Here is an 18,143-nt window from a genome sequence, read left to right as displayed (position 1 = left end):
TGAGTTGTGTTCTCTCCGTGCAGCTCGCCACTTTTGCTCCCACTGCGTCACGTGAGGTGAGAAATAATTTATTTTAATTAAAAAGAACTGCAGACTTCTCTCTCTCACTCTCTCGCTTCCTGACTCTGCCTTCTTCGTTCCTTTTGTTTTTACATCCCAACCCCAACGCTCCACAGAAGGAACAAAGAACCCTTGAATATGGCTGCTATGATAAAGTTCCCCACCAATGTTCCTTTCATGGCACTGATTATACCTTATCTGAAATTGACTACACCGGCCACGCAGTCTCAGAAATCTCTCTCTCTCTCTCTCTCTCTCTCTCTCTTCAAGGCGAAGTTTTCTTTCCGAACCCTCACGGACTTTTCTGACCGTGGCTGCTGGATCCTGCTAGTTTACACCACACTTTAAAAATTTCAAGGACACTTAAGTATCCCTACGTAGATGCATTTGAAAGCATTGAGACGTGTCTCCGATTAGGCCTCGGTCTCGTTCGCGCATTCGCGTGGACGTCCAAAGGAACCTGGCGCAGCTACTGACTGAGATGTCGAAGTCGAAGGTACGTTCATTAGAGCGCACGACAGAACTTACCGAAATCAGCGCACGACTGGCAGCGCCGCGACGCGCAGCGATATATCTATAAACCGGCCACACGGTTGCCGGTTGCCGGCAACTGCAGCTCATGCAACCATAATCTTTACCTGGAAACGCTTGTGGCGAATGCTATGAGCGAAGACAAGCTTTCTGGATCATTCTTTTACTTACCCCGAACGGCCGGCGCCGCCGCCGCAGCCGCGGATGCGCGGAGGTGTGCGCCATCTGGTGGTGCTTCAAGGAACCCAGTGGTGTACGCGGCGCGCGCCTCCTGTTGGTTATCTGTGACCACGTGACTTCCTCCAGAATCTCCGGCCACGCCGCCGGAATTCTCGCTTCGTGAGCCATATAATGCTCCCGCATTAAAAATTGAACTGCTTGCCCGATAGTGGGATCGAACCTCGGTCACCCATAAAAGCAGCCTGACGCTCTAAGCACGAGGCCACTATCGCACGTGTATTCCTATTGTTAATAATAATATTTGGGGTTTTACGTGCCAAAACCACTTTCTGATTATGAGGCACGCCGTAGTGGAGGACTCCGGAAATTTTGACCACCTGGGGTTCTTTAACGTGCACCTAAATCTAAGCACACGGGTGTTTTCGCATTTCGCCCCCATCGAAATGCGGCCGCCGTGGCCGGGATTCGATCCCGCGATATTCCTATTGTTGCCAACTGGCTTATATACGAGATGATCACCGCGTGCGTCGCATTGCGCATCATGGGTGCGCTAGAGAACACGTGCGCGCATCAGTTTCGATTCACGCTAATGACGCAGGAATCAGAATGGGCACATTTGTAGCATTTCATTAACTGCTCTACGAAAGGATCGCTTAACATAGATTCCAAGGTGTGCGTTTGATCTGCATAATTATTTTGTTTTTCAGTTCTTCAACATTTATCTCGGCTGCTAAGGGACAGTGCTTAGCAGCCGAAATAATTGTTGAGGAACTGAAAAACAAAATAATTATGCCTCGTGTCTTGCCTGCGCCGGCCGCATTCCGACAGGAGGGGATGGCTTAGTCAAACTACGCTGTCTTCCGCGCTCAGGCGCACTTTTCCTTTTCCCAGCTCGATGGGGCGCAGTTTTGCGAAAGCCAAGGCTGACCTCGGCTAATAAGGCACCGAATTATTCAACCTTACCAGGCGTAAAAACATAAGGTTAACATTCTGCGTGAATGTGCGCGTATTGAGTTTGGCATGGGCATTGACCAATCAGAGGCAAAATATAAGCGCTTTTACTAAGACGTTTATCTATTTTTTTTATTTTTTTATTTATTTATTTGTTTGTTTGTTTGTTTATTTGTTTGTTTGTTTTTTTGTTTGTTTGTTTGTTTGTTTGTTTGTTTGTTTGTTTGTTTGTTTGTTTGTTTGTTTGTTTGTTTGTTTGTTTGTTTGTTTGTTTGTTTGTTTGTTTGTTCACGTAGTTGTCAATCTACATATTTAGTACTTCTGTGGAAGAGTTTGAGATAAACCAGTTTGAGCATTTTCTCTTTGGCCAACGGTAAAAACGGCCGTATCGAACGAAATAAGTGCAACGTATACCTTTTACATTGTAGGCACGTGAAGAGTGAAAGTTGACGACATTGAACTACCAATAGTTAGGTACGAAATATTAAGTGATAATGAAATATTTAAGAACGCAAAAGAATATGCGAGGTCACATTTTTAGATCAGGCATCTGAAAGACTAGAAAGACTAAACAGGTCAGTTTTGCCGTGAGTGGAAAATTGTTAGAATCAAGGGCTGACTAAAAAGTGACAGACTATAGTGGCGAAACCATATCGAATTTCTGCTGCAGTTTCTTCGAAGAAACGTCACAAATTCTGCGCTAGCTATTAAGACTTGATAACTACGCTGCAACCCCTGAGTAGCAGCTGAGCCCGGGAACGTGCCGGAACTTTTCCTGTGCAGGGGTAGCTCAAACTACAATGAAAAATTTGACGCCACACTGACGTCTTTGCGGCCTTAGCGTATAATTTAAATATGAAGTTTCGCCCCTATTTACCCCACTAAAATTACCTCTTTTGGGCATAGGAAATCGGAATGGACCATTCCAAGAAGGCTGTGACAATGTTAACGCACTTTCAACCTTTCTTTAGTACAGGGCGTTCTCCACGGCTGCGGTAGGTGGGCATTTCGAAACCCACCGCCGGCGCCCACCGCAAAAAGGGGGAAAAAAAATATGGGTACAGGCGCTCCCGAACTCGGCGCCCGGTAGTGCTCGGGGTGTACCGCCTTTGGATGGGAGGGGGAGGGGGTGCATCCGAGTGCCCTACTTTCGACATGTAACCCAAAGGTTGGTTATGTTCCCTGGCCGCAATGCGGACACGGCTGCATTAATCGATATGATCGCTCTTTAACATTCGTTTTAAAAATGAAGTTGCGCTGCCAAAGTGCCTGCACGTGAACATCTTTGCAAGTTCGCCTCCTTCTCAGCTGAAGCGAAGTTTTTAGTCAGAGACAGCGCTAGAGAAACGGACAAGTGAGCAGACGACACAGGCACCATGTTCTTGTGCCGTTTTCAAATATGGAACCCTAATAAGCAACCCCAAGTGAACGCATTGGCAGCTCCATAGCCTCTATTACAGTGTATGACTGTGTTGTGACGGATTACAACCTGCTTTCCGAGTGCGCGTGAGGCGCGTTGTACGCCTGCCAGAAGTGGCACTTGTTCGCAGACGAAAAAGAAAAAAAAGAAGCCGTTCCATTGAATGTGACGTCGGTCTCTATTGATCTGCTCTATTATAAAATTACGCTCCTGCTGCTTTCTAATGCGCGAAGGAGTCTGAAGGATGAAAATCCTGGCTCTCCATGTAGGCGTCACGTGAGGACGAGTCACCAGCTGCTAATGACTCGCCATAAATGAAATTACAGAGCGCGTGTGCCAAATAAGACCGGAAGAAACGGGCACGTGTTTGACAACAACACTTCGGCGCTGTTCGCGAACAGCAGCTAACTCAATTTACTCCGCGAACGGGCATCTCAGCGCTTCGGAAGCCCTATTAATTGATCGAAGCTCCGCAGCTTCTAGTACTCTTCCTAAATCGCGCGTGCTGACGGTACTGCGTTTTCTCCTGACTTTAGCACGGTGATGTTAAATACTTCCGGGACGTTTTGTTTTGCCAGTGATTCTTAGTAGATCGGAAAGGATATACTAACAGAAATATGTACTACATAATGACGTACCGATGACATATTCCTGGGTATACCAGATGTGTACGGGGTCCTGAAAATTTGGTTGTGCATGTTCAAAAAAAGATTTTCTACTCACCGCTGCACCGTTCTTGCTCAAATTTTGCAGAACGATCGCATTTTGTTGTCGACTTCGTTTAGTATAACACTTCGTGCGATTAGTCGCCCGTTTTTTAAGACAAAAATTAGAAACTGTTATCTCCTATGGGAAAAATGGCGTCTGCTGAAGCCAGCCCTGGCACAGACTTGTGCCACCCCGTGCCGGCAGCAGCAGGAAGGAACTGCTGCTGCGCAAGCGGCCGATTTCAATGTGCCTTTCCGTCTGCGAAGCAGCTCCTTCCTGCTGCCGCCTGCAGGCGGCAACACTAGTCTCGGCCAGGGCCGGCTTTTCAGACGCCATTTTTGCCATAGGCGAGACCAGTTTCTCATTTTTGTCTTTAAAAAAAGGCGACTAATCGTCCCAAGTGTCATACTAAACGAAACCGACCACAAAATTCGATCGTTTTGCAAAATTTGAGCAAGAGCAGTGTAGCGGTAAATGCAAAACCTTTTTTTGAATAGGCGCAGTAATATATTCAGGACCCTGTACAACATAACCATACGAAACAACAGATAATCAAGCCAGATCGAGTTCGTACACACACAGGCAATAAAGTGGACGGTGGGGAGAGGGGCGGTGTAGCCATCGCGGTAACTGAATTGGGAAAGAACCGCATGTGTAATGCGGAATCTGTAGCCTTGAGTCCCGCCTCCGGCAAGTTATCTTTTCGTCCACTTCCGTATCCCCTTTACCTTACTGTTTCAACATTTGCAATTAAATGTAACCACTGGCTTCCCCTTGGTTTCTCTGTCTTTACTGTCTGTTCGCGTGGTTGTGACTAACGAAAAATTGAGCCCTTTGTATCTTCGAACTTCTCGCGCTCGCTCACAACGGGTTATTTGGTGCAGCATTCATGGTACAGTGTAGAGTAGATGTAGATGTAATATATAGAGTGGGTAGAGTAAACTTAATCTCTCATGAGCGCTAACGATGACAAGCTTTTATTGATGACATACTATTTCCCATTGTGTGGGACATAATACATGAGCATTAAAGTTACTTTCGTGCTTCAATGTAAAAGAACGCTGTGTTAAAAAAAAGTAAGTGGAACAAAGGTGCACCTTTTACGGCGAGCTTGATGGCGCGTATATCCGAACTCGTGTCATACTGGAAATTAATTCCAAGTGAATATGCCTTACAAACTCGCCGACTACAATTCGAAAATTGCAATGTGCGCAACAAGGTAATTCATGTAGATGTTAATTGGTAATTTTTAATTAATTGAATAGATCTTGCGATTTGAATAATACAACTCATTTTGAATAGATGTTGCGGCGAATAATCCAACTCAAGGACTAGAATCACGCTATCCGCAACAGGTGATATATTAAAAAACCCGGAAAAATTAAAAATGATCGCCCCGTATGTTAACTGCGTGCAGGCTTTCTTCGTGAGGAAGTTGCCCGTGGAACTTATTGCCGGAGATTAAGATTAACCATCCGTAGTTTGTGGGCTGGTTCTCCGTATCCCGGCACCTCCATGATGGCGAGCATCCGCTGCAGATGCTGGAGCAAATTGATTGATTGAAAACATTATTGTTCCACCGAGCTGGGGTGCCCGCCTCTTAACCTACACGTAGGTAGGGGGGAGGACGAATCAGTCCCCGCGCGTTGAGGACGGTGAGTCTTCACGGCCTCAACGGCCAGGCGGATTGCTCGACGCTGGTCGTCTTCAGCCTCGCTCTGGAGCAAGGCCTCCCAGGCTTCTCTACTGTCAATGTTTTCCTTGGCCCCTGGGGAGCCAGCACACTCCCATATTATATGGTCTAGCGTACCTTTTTGTTTACAAATTTTTCAGAGGGCGTCATTATAGTCCCTCGTCTGTGTTAAGTAGATCCAATGTAGTGATGTATAATTGTTTCCCTGGAGGCGTCGCCAAATGCGAGCGTCCTCCAGAGAGAGAGACCGATGCGGAGGCGGAAAGATTCTTCTTTCGGCTTTGTAGTGATCGACAATATCCCTGTACGTGATCATGCTATCTTTTATCCCTGGAACTGGCTGCTCTAGAGTTGCCCGGTGGTAGAGTGCTCGGGCGAGCTCGTGAGCGGTTTCGTTGCGTGGGACATCTTCCTGGGCCGGTAACCAAATAAAAATTATGTCCCTCTTGGGAGGGTTTTTGAGTAGAATGTGGAGGGCTTCTTCCGAGATTCTCCCTTTGTTAAAATTTCGGATAGCTAATTTGTTATCGCATAATATTACTCCCGCTTTTGTACCCGCACGAGCGAGCGCTACTGCAACCTCCTCGGCTGTACAGGCGTCCCTCGTGCACGTGGAGCACGCTATCCTAACGCACCCGTCGCCATCAACCACCGTCGATACCGCAGCCCCGTCTCTGCCGCAAGCGGCGAACACGTGCGCTACGTTATGCGCCGGTGTGTCTTTAAGTTTATTCACTAGAGCCTTAGCCCTGTGAGCTCTCCTCTCTTTGTTGTAGATAGGATGCATATTTTTAGGTAGGGGGGCGATTCGGAAGCGCTTGCGCACGTCCAACGGACTGTCTTTCTTGTCAGTCGGGGCACCCCTGTCACATTGAAATGCTACCCATTCCATGATTTTTCTCCCTGTTTTAGACTGGCCTAATCTTTCCAACTGAGACACTCGTACTGCCTCAGTGAGTTCAACTAGCGTGTTGTGTACCCCCATTTTGAGGAGGAGGTCTGTCGAGGTCGAGTCTGGGAGCCCTAGGGCTCTCTTAACGCTCTTCCTAATGATCGCATCTATTTTATCGTTTTCTTCTCGTCTAAACACAATATACGGTGTGGCATACGCTATACGGCTCGTAATGAAGGCTTGTATGAGTCTGAGGAGGGTGTTCTCTTTGAGGCCCCTGCCTTTGAGTGAAATTCTCCTAAAGATCCCCGTGACCTGCGCCGCGTATCCTTCTAGCTTTTTGATTGTCGTGAGGTTGCACCCATTTCTCTGGATAGACATGCCCAGAATTCTTATTTCCTCCACCTTGGGAACCTCATTTCCGTTTACGAAAACAGTGATGAGTCTGCTGCTTCCAGCGTGTCTCCTTTGATGTTTTGGCTCAATGATTAACAGCTCCGATTTCTGTGGCGAGCACGCCAAGCCTCTGCTGGCCGCATACTCTTCCACCATATTCGTCGCTATCTGTAGTTTAAGTTCGATGGCTGCGTCACTCCCACTGTTAACCCAGATGTTGATATCATCCGCGTACATGCTATATTTAATCGATTTAATCTTATTGAGTTCCGCTGGGAGACCCCTCATCGCTATGTTGAATAGGAAGGGTGAGAGCACTGACCCTTGCGGGGTTCCCTTGCTCCCAAGTGTGATGGGAGGGGATTTTACATCCAGAAATTTTATATTCGCCTCCCTCTGTGACAGAAAGTCTTTGACGTATGCATATACCCTGTGTCCCACACCTACCTCTTCGAGGCCTACCAAGATAGCCTTATGGCTAACGTTGTCAAATGCCTTGGTGAGGTCGAGACCTAGGATCGCCCTGGTGTCAGTTGAGTCGTATCGGTCTAGGATATCATGCTTAAGTCTGAGCATGACATCTTGTGCACTGAGCTCTGGCCTGAATCCAACCATTTCATGCGGCCAGAGAACATTCTCCTCCATGTACCTGGTCAGTCTCGTTTGAACAACATGCTCCATCAATTTCCCTACACACGAGGTGAGGGAGATTGGTCGCATGTTGTTCAAGCCGGGTACTTTGCCTGGCTTGGGAATAAAGACTACGTCCGCCTGTTTCCATGTTTTTGGGAGTTCTCCTTTCTCCCACACCTGGTTCATGAATTTCGTTAATGCAATCATGGACTCATCGTCTAGATTCCTAAGAGCTGTGTTTGTTATCCCGTCCGGGCCGGGGGCCGATCTCTTTCTCAGGTTATTAATCTCTGCTCTAACCTCTGTCGTGGTGATGGGAGCATCGAGATCTGGATTGGGAGGTCCCTCGTAGTCCCTAAACATCTCGCTCTCTGCTTTTAAAAGATACGTCTCTTGGAGCTCGCTAATGAGCTCGTCATCTGTGCCAACAAAGCCATGCCTCGCTCTTACCTGGTTTGAACTAGCTTGCATTTTTTATTTACTAGGGTCGATTAGATGTCTGAGAAGGCTCCATGTTTTGGAGAGACTCATATTGGCTTCCATCTCATCGCACTTGCTGTACCAATTTCGCTCGTTGAGCTTAATCACATATGTTACTATTTCTTTGTTGAGTCTGGCTAGTTCGCGCCGGATATTCCTGTTCCATCTTTGTGCCTTGAGTCTTTTCTCCAGATTACTCTTTCTGCTCCACATGTTCAGCAGTTTGCTGTCTAGTGCTCGGGGTGTGTCGTCATCCTCTATAGTTGTAGTCGCTTCCCATATATGCGTTTTAAGGAGGTGTGTCCACTCGTCGATATTGTAGATATCGTCCGGCAGTGAGGCCTCCTTTCTTATCTCTCTGAATTTATCCCACTCCGTTAATTGCAGTTGTTTGATGAGACGTGTTATGACGCCTTTTCCTAGCGTGAGCGAAATAATAAAGTGGTCGCGGCCTAGATTTTGTCCTGTGCTTTTCCATGTTACTGTTCCCGCCATATGGCTTATCGTGAGGTTGGGTGCTGTGTGCCTGGTTATACTGTTGCCTGTGCGCGTAGGGACGCATGGGTCAGTATGTAGAGTAAGCCCTAGCGTTTGTATATCTTCCTATATTCGTCTACCTTTGGGGTCCCTGTATGTGTATCCCCATTCCTCGTGAGCCGCGTTGAACTCTCCCATAATGATGAGAGGTCTCCCATCTGCGGCTCTGAGTACTTTGCGGAATAAAGTAATGAATCTAATCTTCTTTTGCTTGGGTGTGCTGTACTCATTTTGCAGGAATATGCTATCTCTATTTTTCTTCCCTGTGATAATCTCAACGAGAACAGCCTCTGCCTCGCTGGGGGAGACATCATGGACAATGGTTGCAATGTTTCGCTTTACGAAGGTGGCGACTCGGCATTTATCCCCCTTGCCGCTGTCAAAGCTTTGGTAACCCGATAGTAACAGCAAAGCACCTTTGGTGACGCTACTGCTGCTTCTTCTTCTTCTTCGGCAGCCGCAGCCGCGTCCGCGTGTTGTTGGGCCTATACTAGACGAGAGCCTCTCCCAGTGATCTCCAATTACCCTCGTCTTGTGCCAGCTGATATCATCTCCTGCATGCAAACTTCCAAATAACTCCTGCTAGTTGTCGCCCACTACACTCCCCGTCTCTTGGCACGTACCATTCTGAAACACAAATAGATTACCATTTATCTTCCCTACACATTACATGTCCCGGCCTACTCCATTTACTCTTCTTAATATAAACCGGTGTGTCGGCTACCCCCGTTTGCTTTCTAATCAACACCGCTGTCTTCCGGTCTCGCCTGTCATCTTTTGTTTCCATTGCTCGTTGCACGCTCCTAACTTCTCCTTGAAGTTTCTGTGTTTCATAACCTCCAAGTTTCTGCCCCATAAATTAATATGCGTAGAATGAACTGATCGCAAACTCTTCAAAGACAGCGCGCTTCACTGGGTCTTCGAATGCTGGGCCCCAGGGCCGGGTTTCAGAAGGGGTAAGGGCGACTTTAGCTCGAAGTCTCAGGAGAGAGGCTTCCTCCATTCGATCAGATTACGGGCAAGGCAGCAGGCACATGAGGTGATTAGAGCCCGTTTGTCCGGTCGGAGAAGAGATTTTGGGCCACGAATATAGAGCGGCGTCGGAGGGTAGGGAAGGAGAGGTGTTGTCAGGTGGCGAATGAGAGTGAGTGATCTTGTCGGCAACATTATCATTGTTCGTGTCCCTCCTGCCCACAGTGGACTTCGATGGCCAAATGGAATGACATGTAAAGTATACAAACCTCTTCCCATATACGCATTCCTCTTTTTGTTAACTTGTTTCAACTGCTTCACAGCTTGTGACTTAATCACACGACAAGCTTATTTGAATAATTATAATTTCAGAGCGAAGGAAGGAAGGAAGAAGTGGAGAAGGAAAGGCAGGGAGGTGAACCAGTTTAGCTCAACCGGTATGGTGCCCTACATATGGGAGCGGGATGGGAGGGGGGGGAGTGAAAGATGGGGATGAGAGAGAGATAGAGAGAGCACATAGCACAGCACACACATCATCAATTACAGTTCGTCATTCTTGCGTGGTACGTCACATCACTGTCACAGCCACTTGTCCAAGCCCGTCTCTTTCAAAAACCGAAGTAGTCCCTTCGTCGCCTTCAGCTGCGATGTCTTCTGTCGGCGATATGTGAAAATCGTTTCAACTGATAATGGTCTATTGCGCTATGATAATGGTCTATTGCGCTATATGATAATGATCTAAGATGCGCTAGAACGGACGCCAGGGACTGTCTCTGAACAATATATGCAGAACAGTCGCACAGAATGTGTACTAGCGTCTGCTCGCAAAGAGAGGCATTGCAGAGAGCGTTGTCGGCCATTTCAATGTGAAATGAGTAATATTTCGTGAATGCCACCCCTAGCCATAAGCGATAAAGCAGAGTGGCCTCTCTTCGGCGGAGTACAGTTGGCATACAGAGATGCATCAAAGAGGGCAGGTGGCATTAATTGCTCCGGTTGGTCTGGCTGCTTGGTGTGCACCATAGAGAGAGCGTGATCTCTTGTGCAAGCACTCGAAGTCTGCTGGCTGCGTTGGATCGTGAAAGAGGTATGGCCTCTTCCTGTGTGTCTGCGAGAGCTGCGCGAGCGAAAATACTTTAAATATGTGCCACAAACTGGCATGCTCATACCTTGTGCATTGAAAAGCATTTCGATAAAATTCTTGCAATGGCAGCAACCTTACCTATTCAGCATACGGGTGTCACCCGCCGGAACCAGTGGCATTGTGTAACACACTCGAGCGAAATCAAAATGAATGCAACATGAGTCAAAGCGAATAGCAGTTTCACGCAAATACGTTTCTCGTGGTACCACGCAGCTTCGCGTGGAATTCATGTCGGATGAACAAAGTCACGTTGCTTGCCAATGCTTGTCACCCCCCCCCCCCCCCTTGCCACCTCCTTCCCTCCGAGTTGTGCACCATGGAAATTTTTCGAACCTTAAAATGAACACGTTGCGAGGTATATTACCAGCCGTCACTGAAGCACGCTTCACGCTTCCGCGTTGGCATTTCACAAAGTGAAGCAGAGCAACCGATAACAATATGTGACACAGAAGAGGCTCATATATGTTTCTCTTCCTCTTTTTTCTTTTTTTTGCCAAGCTTTTAGCTTAGCTCTTGTTCTGATACCGCAGTTTAAAAGGAAGGTTTGGCTCCGGGCCAACTCCACTTTCTCCATTCAACACGTAAAGCCGATAAATGATATTATAAAGCAACCCCGGGACCGATTTGAATGAAAAGATTCATAATATTTTAAGCAGGAAGTTGGCAAATCCGTAACTTTGTACCAAAAATAGATATCGCAGTACTGCAAACTGCATAAGTTAGAGCACCCAAAATAGAAAAAAAAATTGATATATCAATCTACAGCTTATATGAAACTGTCACTATGGTTGCAATGGTTTTAAAGAAGTCCTGCTCACAAATTAGTGCCTTTGTTTTAGAGCGGTGTAAATCCATCAATTTTGTGTGCCTTAGGTGTTTTAATAAGTGTGGTTTACAGAATTGATAGAATAGAGTTACAGAGTTTAAAGCTTACTGCTTGAGTATATTTTTATGTTGCAATATTTCAACAAATTTTATGAAGAGAATGACAATCTAAACAAAGAAACTGCTTGCTGCAGTCACCAGAATTTTTTTACATTCTTTTAAATCTAACAAACTTCATTAAAGTCTGTGCTATGGTTGCCGAGAAAAACAACTTCTTCGTTACGAGGTATTTAGATGGAAGCCCCCTAGCTGAAGGTTCCTCTTAAGAAGCTTATCTAGACTGTAGACATGAAGGTGCAGTGAAAAGAAAGAAAGAAAGAAAGAAAGAAAGAAAGAAAGAAAGAAAGAAAGAAAGAAAGAAAGAAAGAAAGAAAGAAAGGAAGAAAAACAATTTTTTTCTTTGCCTGAGCTCACTGTACTGAGTAATGCTTATTTTTCTCTTTACAGGGGTGCTAGCGCAAGCTTCAATACACCCTAAAATCAGTTACCAGCAGAGGCCCCAGGAAGATCAAACGACTGAGTCATGAAAGCCGGCTTTCCGTCAAGAGCATTGTATGAAGCTGCTGTGGATTCCTATTGCTCCCTCTCTGGTTATCATCGCATTCACGTACGACTTGCAGGCCACGACTAAAAAGGAAGGTCTCAGTTGCTGATAGTGTCGCAAGAGGACCAAGCAGCAAGAAAGTGAAGCTACCAGCGAGTACGAGCGAGCCAAGGAACTCAAAATCTGTTCTTCGGCAGCGCAGCCCCTCGTCATTATTGTGGCCCATCTCGATGGTGATGGGGCGAGACCGACACCCATGCTTGACAACAGCGCCGACGTTACCCCGGTGTCGTCCGAACTCGATGCGCTCTCCGGCTACGACAACGAGACGGCGTCGGAAGCGCCGGTCACCGCCGAAGATCTATTCGGCCCACTTTACGCCAAGACGCTGCGGATCGCGCTGCTCAGCGTCATGCTCGCTCTGTCGCTCCTGGGCAACTCGATCGTGTGTCACAGGCTCCTGACGTCACGGCGACACCGCATGTTCAAGGCACAAGTGCTCTTCCTGAACCTAGCCTTCGCCGACCTTCTCGTCACTATGGTGACCATGAGCTCGCAGTTGGTGTGGGAGGTCGTGGGCCGCGTCTGGGTCGCTGGAGACGCCGCCTGCCGCTTGTTCAAGGTGCTGCAGACGTTTGCGCTGGTCTCCTCCACCTACATGCTGGTCGGCATCGCGGTGGACCGTCACTGCGCCATCTGCAAGCCGCTGGCGCCGGCCCCCAAGCCTCGCTCGTTGGTCGCAGCCTGCTGGCTTCTGTCGCTCGTTCCGTCTCTGCCCAACATGTTCATGTTCCGGCTTGTCGTAATCCGGGACGAGTGCTACTGTGCCTCAGTGTTCTACATCTACCAGGAATCCGTGGTCTCGCGCCAGGCCTACATGGCGTTCGTCTTCACGCTTGTGTTCATATTGCCGCTGGTGGCCCTTGTGACACTGTACTCGTGCATCCTGTATAGGATGTGGAAGATGGGCAGCACCGCCACATCCCGGCAGCCAGGGGACGCTGTTTCGTCGTCCGGTGACCGTGCCGAAAGCGCGAGGACTACTCTGCCCAAGGCGCGCCTGCGAACTCTCAAGATGGCGATAATTATATTTGTGGCGTTTGTCGTGACGAACCTTCCGTACATGGTGCAGGAAATGTTGCTGGCCTTCGCGCAGAACGTCTCGCTCGGGCCCCACGTGGTCGCCGTGTTTGGCGTCGTCTCAGCCTCGAACAGCGCCGTCAACCCGTACGTCTTTCTGGCCTTCAACGGCGGCGCCGCGGTTTTCGGGTGTGACGCCCACGTGCGCGTCCTGTGGCGCCGCCTGGCGTGCTCTTCGGGCTCGAGGCGTACCACTGCCACTTTTCGCACCGCTTGGTCGACTTTGCAGACTCGCAACAGGAGGCGCTCGCCAACGGTGAAAATGTTTCCTTCTCCCGACAACTTCGACTGCGGCGAAGCGCAGAAGAAAGACCCAGAAAAAGACAGACTGCCATCACTGGGAGACTGCCTCTAGCTACATGTTCGTAGTATTTATGCCATTTCATTTCTTGGACGAGTTGCAGGCATAGCAGGCTGTTATGGCGCCTCTTGTTGCAAGCTTGCCTGCTTATAGACACATCGTCAAGTGTATCTCTTATTGTGGGATTCAGAGCACCAGCGGGCTAACATGCACATTGATTGCATAATGAGATGCTAATAGCAGGTATTGTGAGCGACATTCAACCTTACTCCACAATCTTGCTAGTTATCGCCTTGGCTGTGAATTTGCAAGCACAAAGATGAAAGGTGAAGCTTTAAAAGATATGTACCTGGCTGACAAGAAATGTGTGAACGAAATGTAATAAGGTTCTGCAAATTTTTCCTTTACAGTTCCAAATAATTAGCGGCTTCGCGTTTCATTCAAATTTTGATCTGTAACATCTATGGATATAATATTGTTTAGAGCTTATGCTAATGGCACAACGAGATATCTGAATTGCTTCTGTGATTTCTCTATAGCTAAGTCACAAGAACACAACGTCGCTGACAAAATCTCGAGATATAATGTCGAAAGACACAAATATCAGGTGTCTTGGTAAGTTCTGGGATCCACAGCAAACTTTTCAGTGCTATATTTTGCCTGTAGCAAGTCAATAAGATGAAGGGGCGTCAGTAGAATCCACGTAACGACACCAAAGTCGGTGGCTCAGAGCATCAAACGTAAACCAGATTCATCTGTTTGTCAGATGATAGTATGCAGTTTTTATCCTACACCAATGCAAAGATCACCAAACTCAAAGCTCCGTATCTGGACGTTAAAATTACACTTAATTAAATTATGGAGTTTTACGCGGCAAGCCCATGATGTGAATACGAGGCACGCCATAGTCAGGAACTCCGGAATAATTTGGACCAGCTGGGGTTCTTTCACGTGCACTTGTATCTAAGTACACGGGTGCTAATGCATTTCACTCCCATTGGGATGTGGCCGCCACGGCCTGGATTTGAACCCTGTGGCCTCGTGGTGTCCGGGAGTGGCTGCCTACTCACCGCCTTGTTTTTCTGAGCAACAGTGCCCGATGGTGGCAGTGTTTGTAGCCAATGTAGTAAGGTATCAATTTAGGTTAGTTGGAATGTATGCATACGTTAAATCAGCGCCGAGAACGGCGGGAACACGATAAGAGGGACTACGCACGTCCCGTGTCTTTCTTTTCATGTTAACGTCATTTCTTTTTTTTTTTTTTTAGCGCAGTTGAACTGTTCACGGCAACGTTTCACCACGCTTAAACACAAATCTACAAAGGCTGTTGGCGCAGCTTTCTTTTCATTTCAGTACGACTACATCAAAGTTTTGAAGAGACATAGAATACTCGGCGTTTCAGAATGCACCAGCCATATCCCGCGACATTTTACAAAGGAAATGCCCTTTTGCGAGATAGGAGAGGTTGTCGTCGTTATGTACGAATTAGTGTTTTGAGGTGTCAAGGAAGATCGTACAATTAATTACCTTTGCCGGCGTGTTTTTATTGGCGTGTTTTCGTGTTCTTTCTAGATGTTCTGGTTAACTGTCTTCTTCACTTCCATGCTATCAATGGCAGCGATTGGGCGTTATGCAGATTACTATATATACTGCTCATTATTTTAGTACGGGCAGTGGAATCTGTTGTTGATGTATTTTACGAATAAAGAAAGTTTTGTAGGTCTCGTTATAACTTAGTGTCCCTGTGTAACTGCTAAGTCATTGGTCCGCGTTGTTGTTGATGTTCTTACGACATGTTCCACGTAACAACTTATCACTAAAAAAATTAATTCTGGAGTTTTGCGTGCCGAAACTACAATCTGATCGTAAAGCACCCCGCATTGAGGCACTCCGGATTAATTTTTTCTCTCTGAGGTTCTTTAACGTGCACCTAAACCCAAGCACACGAGCAATTTTGCATTTTGCCCCCATCGAAATGCGGCTGCCACGGCCGGGATCTAATCTGCGACCTCATGTCTAGCAGCGCAACGCCATAGCCACTACACTACCGTGGCGGGTAAACGCATCTTAGATCTCCCATTGATGGCGACATGTCTGAGAACTTATATCGAGTCCGTGCTGGTTAGAGTGAAAACAGAGCGAAATGAACAGTCAATGCAAAAAAAGAAGAAGAGAATAAATCCTACTCAGCGTGATTTGAATTGCACGTGCGCAGCACTTGACGACTATCAAAGCGCTGCAGAGCTGTGTGTTGAAGAAAAGCCGAAAGCATAGCATCGCTTATGCGCATTCTTTCGCTATACAGCTGTGAAATTTCTCCAACCGACCTGTCAGAAAAAATAATTCATTATTGGCGGCTAAATTTACTGGCCTTCCTAAATTGTCACGCACGCCAAATGTTACCGTCGCTTCTTCTGCGCTTATTCGTCCTTCTGCCTTATGTGAGGCGAAATATGAATCGATAAATCATTCGTACCTGCTGTGTCCAGCTCAAAGATAAACTATGACGGCCGCCAAAGACTAGCTAAGGTGGGATGATGGCGATTATTATTATTATTATTATTATTATTATTATTATTATTATTATTATTATTATTATTATTATTATTATTATTATTATTATTATTATTATTACTTAAGGAGAGTGGAATTTACCAACTCAGGGGAATTGAGACATATTGATCAACTTAGATTTTAAACACGCGCACACACACAAAAAAAAAATAAGAGAAATTGATTTCGTAGGCTGGTTCACCAAGAAACATTTTCGTCTCACTCATTCTGCTCGTACCAATCTGTCTGCTCCTAAATTCTTTTGTTATCATTCTCTAAAAGTTGCACACATTATTTTTTATGGATACCTCAACCATGTTTTAAATGTACATTGCTAACACTGCGCCATTCTTGGTTAAAGCCTCAATAGGTACGCGCAACAGATTCTAAGATCATCATCGTTACCGCCATCACCAGCATTTACACACAACAGCCGCACAGTTCCATAAATTTCAAATGGTTCAGTTGCGACTCATCTATGATTACGTATACAAACTGACGAAACGTTGTGCAATCTGACAGTAGCTCACCGGTTATAGCGTTGCGGCGAGCTTAAGTAAACAGGCGTTGCCGGCCACTTTAAAATTAAATTATGGAGGTTTATGTGCCAAAACAACTTTCTGATTATGAGGCACGCCGTAGTGGAGGTCTCCGGAAATTTCGACCACCTGGGGTTCTTTAACGTGCACCTAAATCTAAGTACACGGCTGTTTTCGCATTTCACCCCTATCGAAATGCGGCCGCCGTGGCCGGGATTCAATCCCGCGACCTCGTGCTCAGCAGCCCAACATCATAGCCACTGAGCAACCACGGCGGGTTGCCGGCCACTTTGACAAAGTTACAATATTTCACAAGGCAGTGTTGGCTAACATTTTTTTTTTGAACACTTAAAGTTTCACGTAGTATCAGTTAGCACTGTAGGGGAGAAAGAAAGCAAAATCTTATTTTTCGTTCTCCCAGAGCTGTCGTCATGAAGCTTCCAGCAGATTTAAAAATTGTAATTCTGCGTCTACTATAAGCGCCACATGCACTGACATCATTTAATAAATGCTTTGTAAATAATTAAAGAAGAAGTTTGGCACAAAATTAAAAAAAGAGAAATCAAAGTCCGGAGTTTTTCGTGGCAGAACCGCAATCTCATTATGAGAGACACCGTAATCTGAGACTCCGCAATAATTGTGACCACATTGGGTTTTTGAACGCGCCTTTCAATCTAAGCAAACGAGAGCTTTTTTTTTTCACCCCGGTCAAGGTGAGGCTGCTGCGGACGGGATCGGACCTGCAACCTAAAATTTAGCAACGCAACGCCATAGAGACTAAGCTACCGCTGCGGGTATGGCACAATATCAACCCGAAAAATACGCACTTGGATCTTGTGAAGACTTCAAGCTCGAGCACCGAAAACTTGGTCGCTACTCATAACTGATTCGCTACGTTCACTTCGTCACTTTTTTTTTTCGTTCCGCGTCAGTCGAAAGGACAGGACTGTCATTTTTTGTACAGTACACATAAAAACAATTCGCCAGTAATTATGCTTGTATTCACAGACAGGAATTAACAACCCTGGTCAGAACATCGCATTAAAAGTCAACCATAGACAAATGCGCCTTTATTAGCTGCTGTGCGCGAGGAAAGCTTAGAATGCTATGGCGAATTCAGCGTGGTCACGTTCTTCTAATGACCTCGCTCAGCTTTGAGAACTGCGCGGGCAGTTAAGGAAAAACAAGCCTCTCACGTCATTTGGAAATGAGAAGAGAAACTTCATGGCAAGATCATACTTACTATAAGTATAATGTTTTCTTTCTAAAGTGCAGAATGCCAGTTGGAACTTGGGCATCTCAGACATTTCCAGGGCTTAGGGACGAAAGAAAAATTACTTTAGAAGTACACAGAGAGAATAAAGAAATAAGGACACCGAGGGCTTTTTTTTTTTCGTATTATGACCCTTGGAAGGCAGCGTATAGTTTCTGTCTTGTCGTTTTTTTCTGTCTGCTCCTAAGTGATTCTTTTTATTAGTGCCTTGCAGTGAAATAATAACGAATGTAACAAGCGCCGACTATCATATAACTACGCCGACGTCGGCCCTCCACAACTTCGTAAAGCAGCCGCCGCCCTGAAAAAGA

At 46.4% G+C, this 18,143-nt stretch overlaps 1 protein-coding gene across 1 annotated transcript; it reads left to right on the top strand.

Annotated features, from left to right (window-relative positions):
* The first annotated feature begins 12,173 nt into the window (after positions 1 to 12,173).
* LOC142570823 (vasopressin V1a receptor-like) lies at positions 12,174 to 15,181 on the top strand. Its single transcript, XM_075679140.1, has one exon. It carries the CDS (start codon positions 12,283 to 12,285, stop codon positions 13,519 to 13,521), a length of 1,239 nt encoding a protein of 412 aa, XP_075535255.1. The 5' UTR covers positions 12,174 to 12,282; the 3' UTR covers positions 13,522 to 15,181.
* Positions 15,182 to 18,143: the final 2,962 nt, after the last annotated feature.

The sequence above is a fragment of the Dermacentor variabilis genome, chromosome 2 (assembly GCF_050947875.1).
Source record: "Dermacentor variabilis isolate Ectoservices chromosome 2, ASM5094787v1, whole genome shotgun sequence".
Classification (NCBI taxonomy): domain Eukaryota; kingdom Metazoa; phylum Arthropoda; class Arachnida; order Ixodida; family Ixodidae; genus Dermacentor; species Dermacentor variabilis.
The sequence above is the reverse complement of the archived record's forward strand: the minus strand, read 5'-3'. Positions and strand labels throughout refer to the sequence as shown.

Bases quoted from the DNA above. Each gene is read 5' to 3' on its own strand.
- LOC142570823 (XM_075679140.1), top strand. From the start codon at position 12,283: ATGCTTGACAACAGCGCCGACGTTACCCCGGTGTCGTCCGAACTCGAT.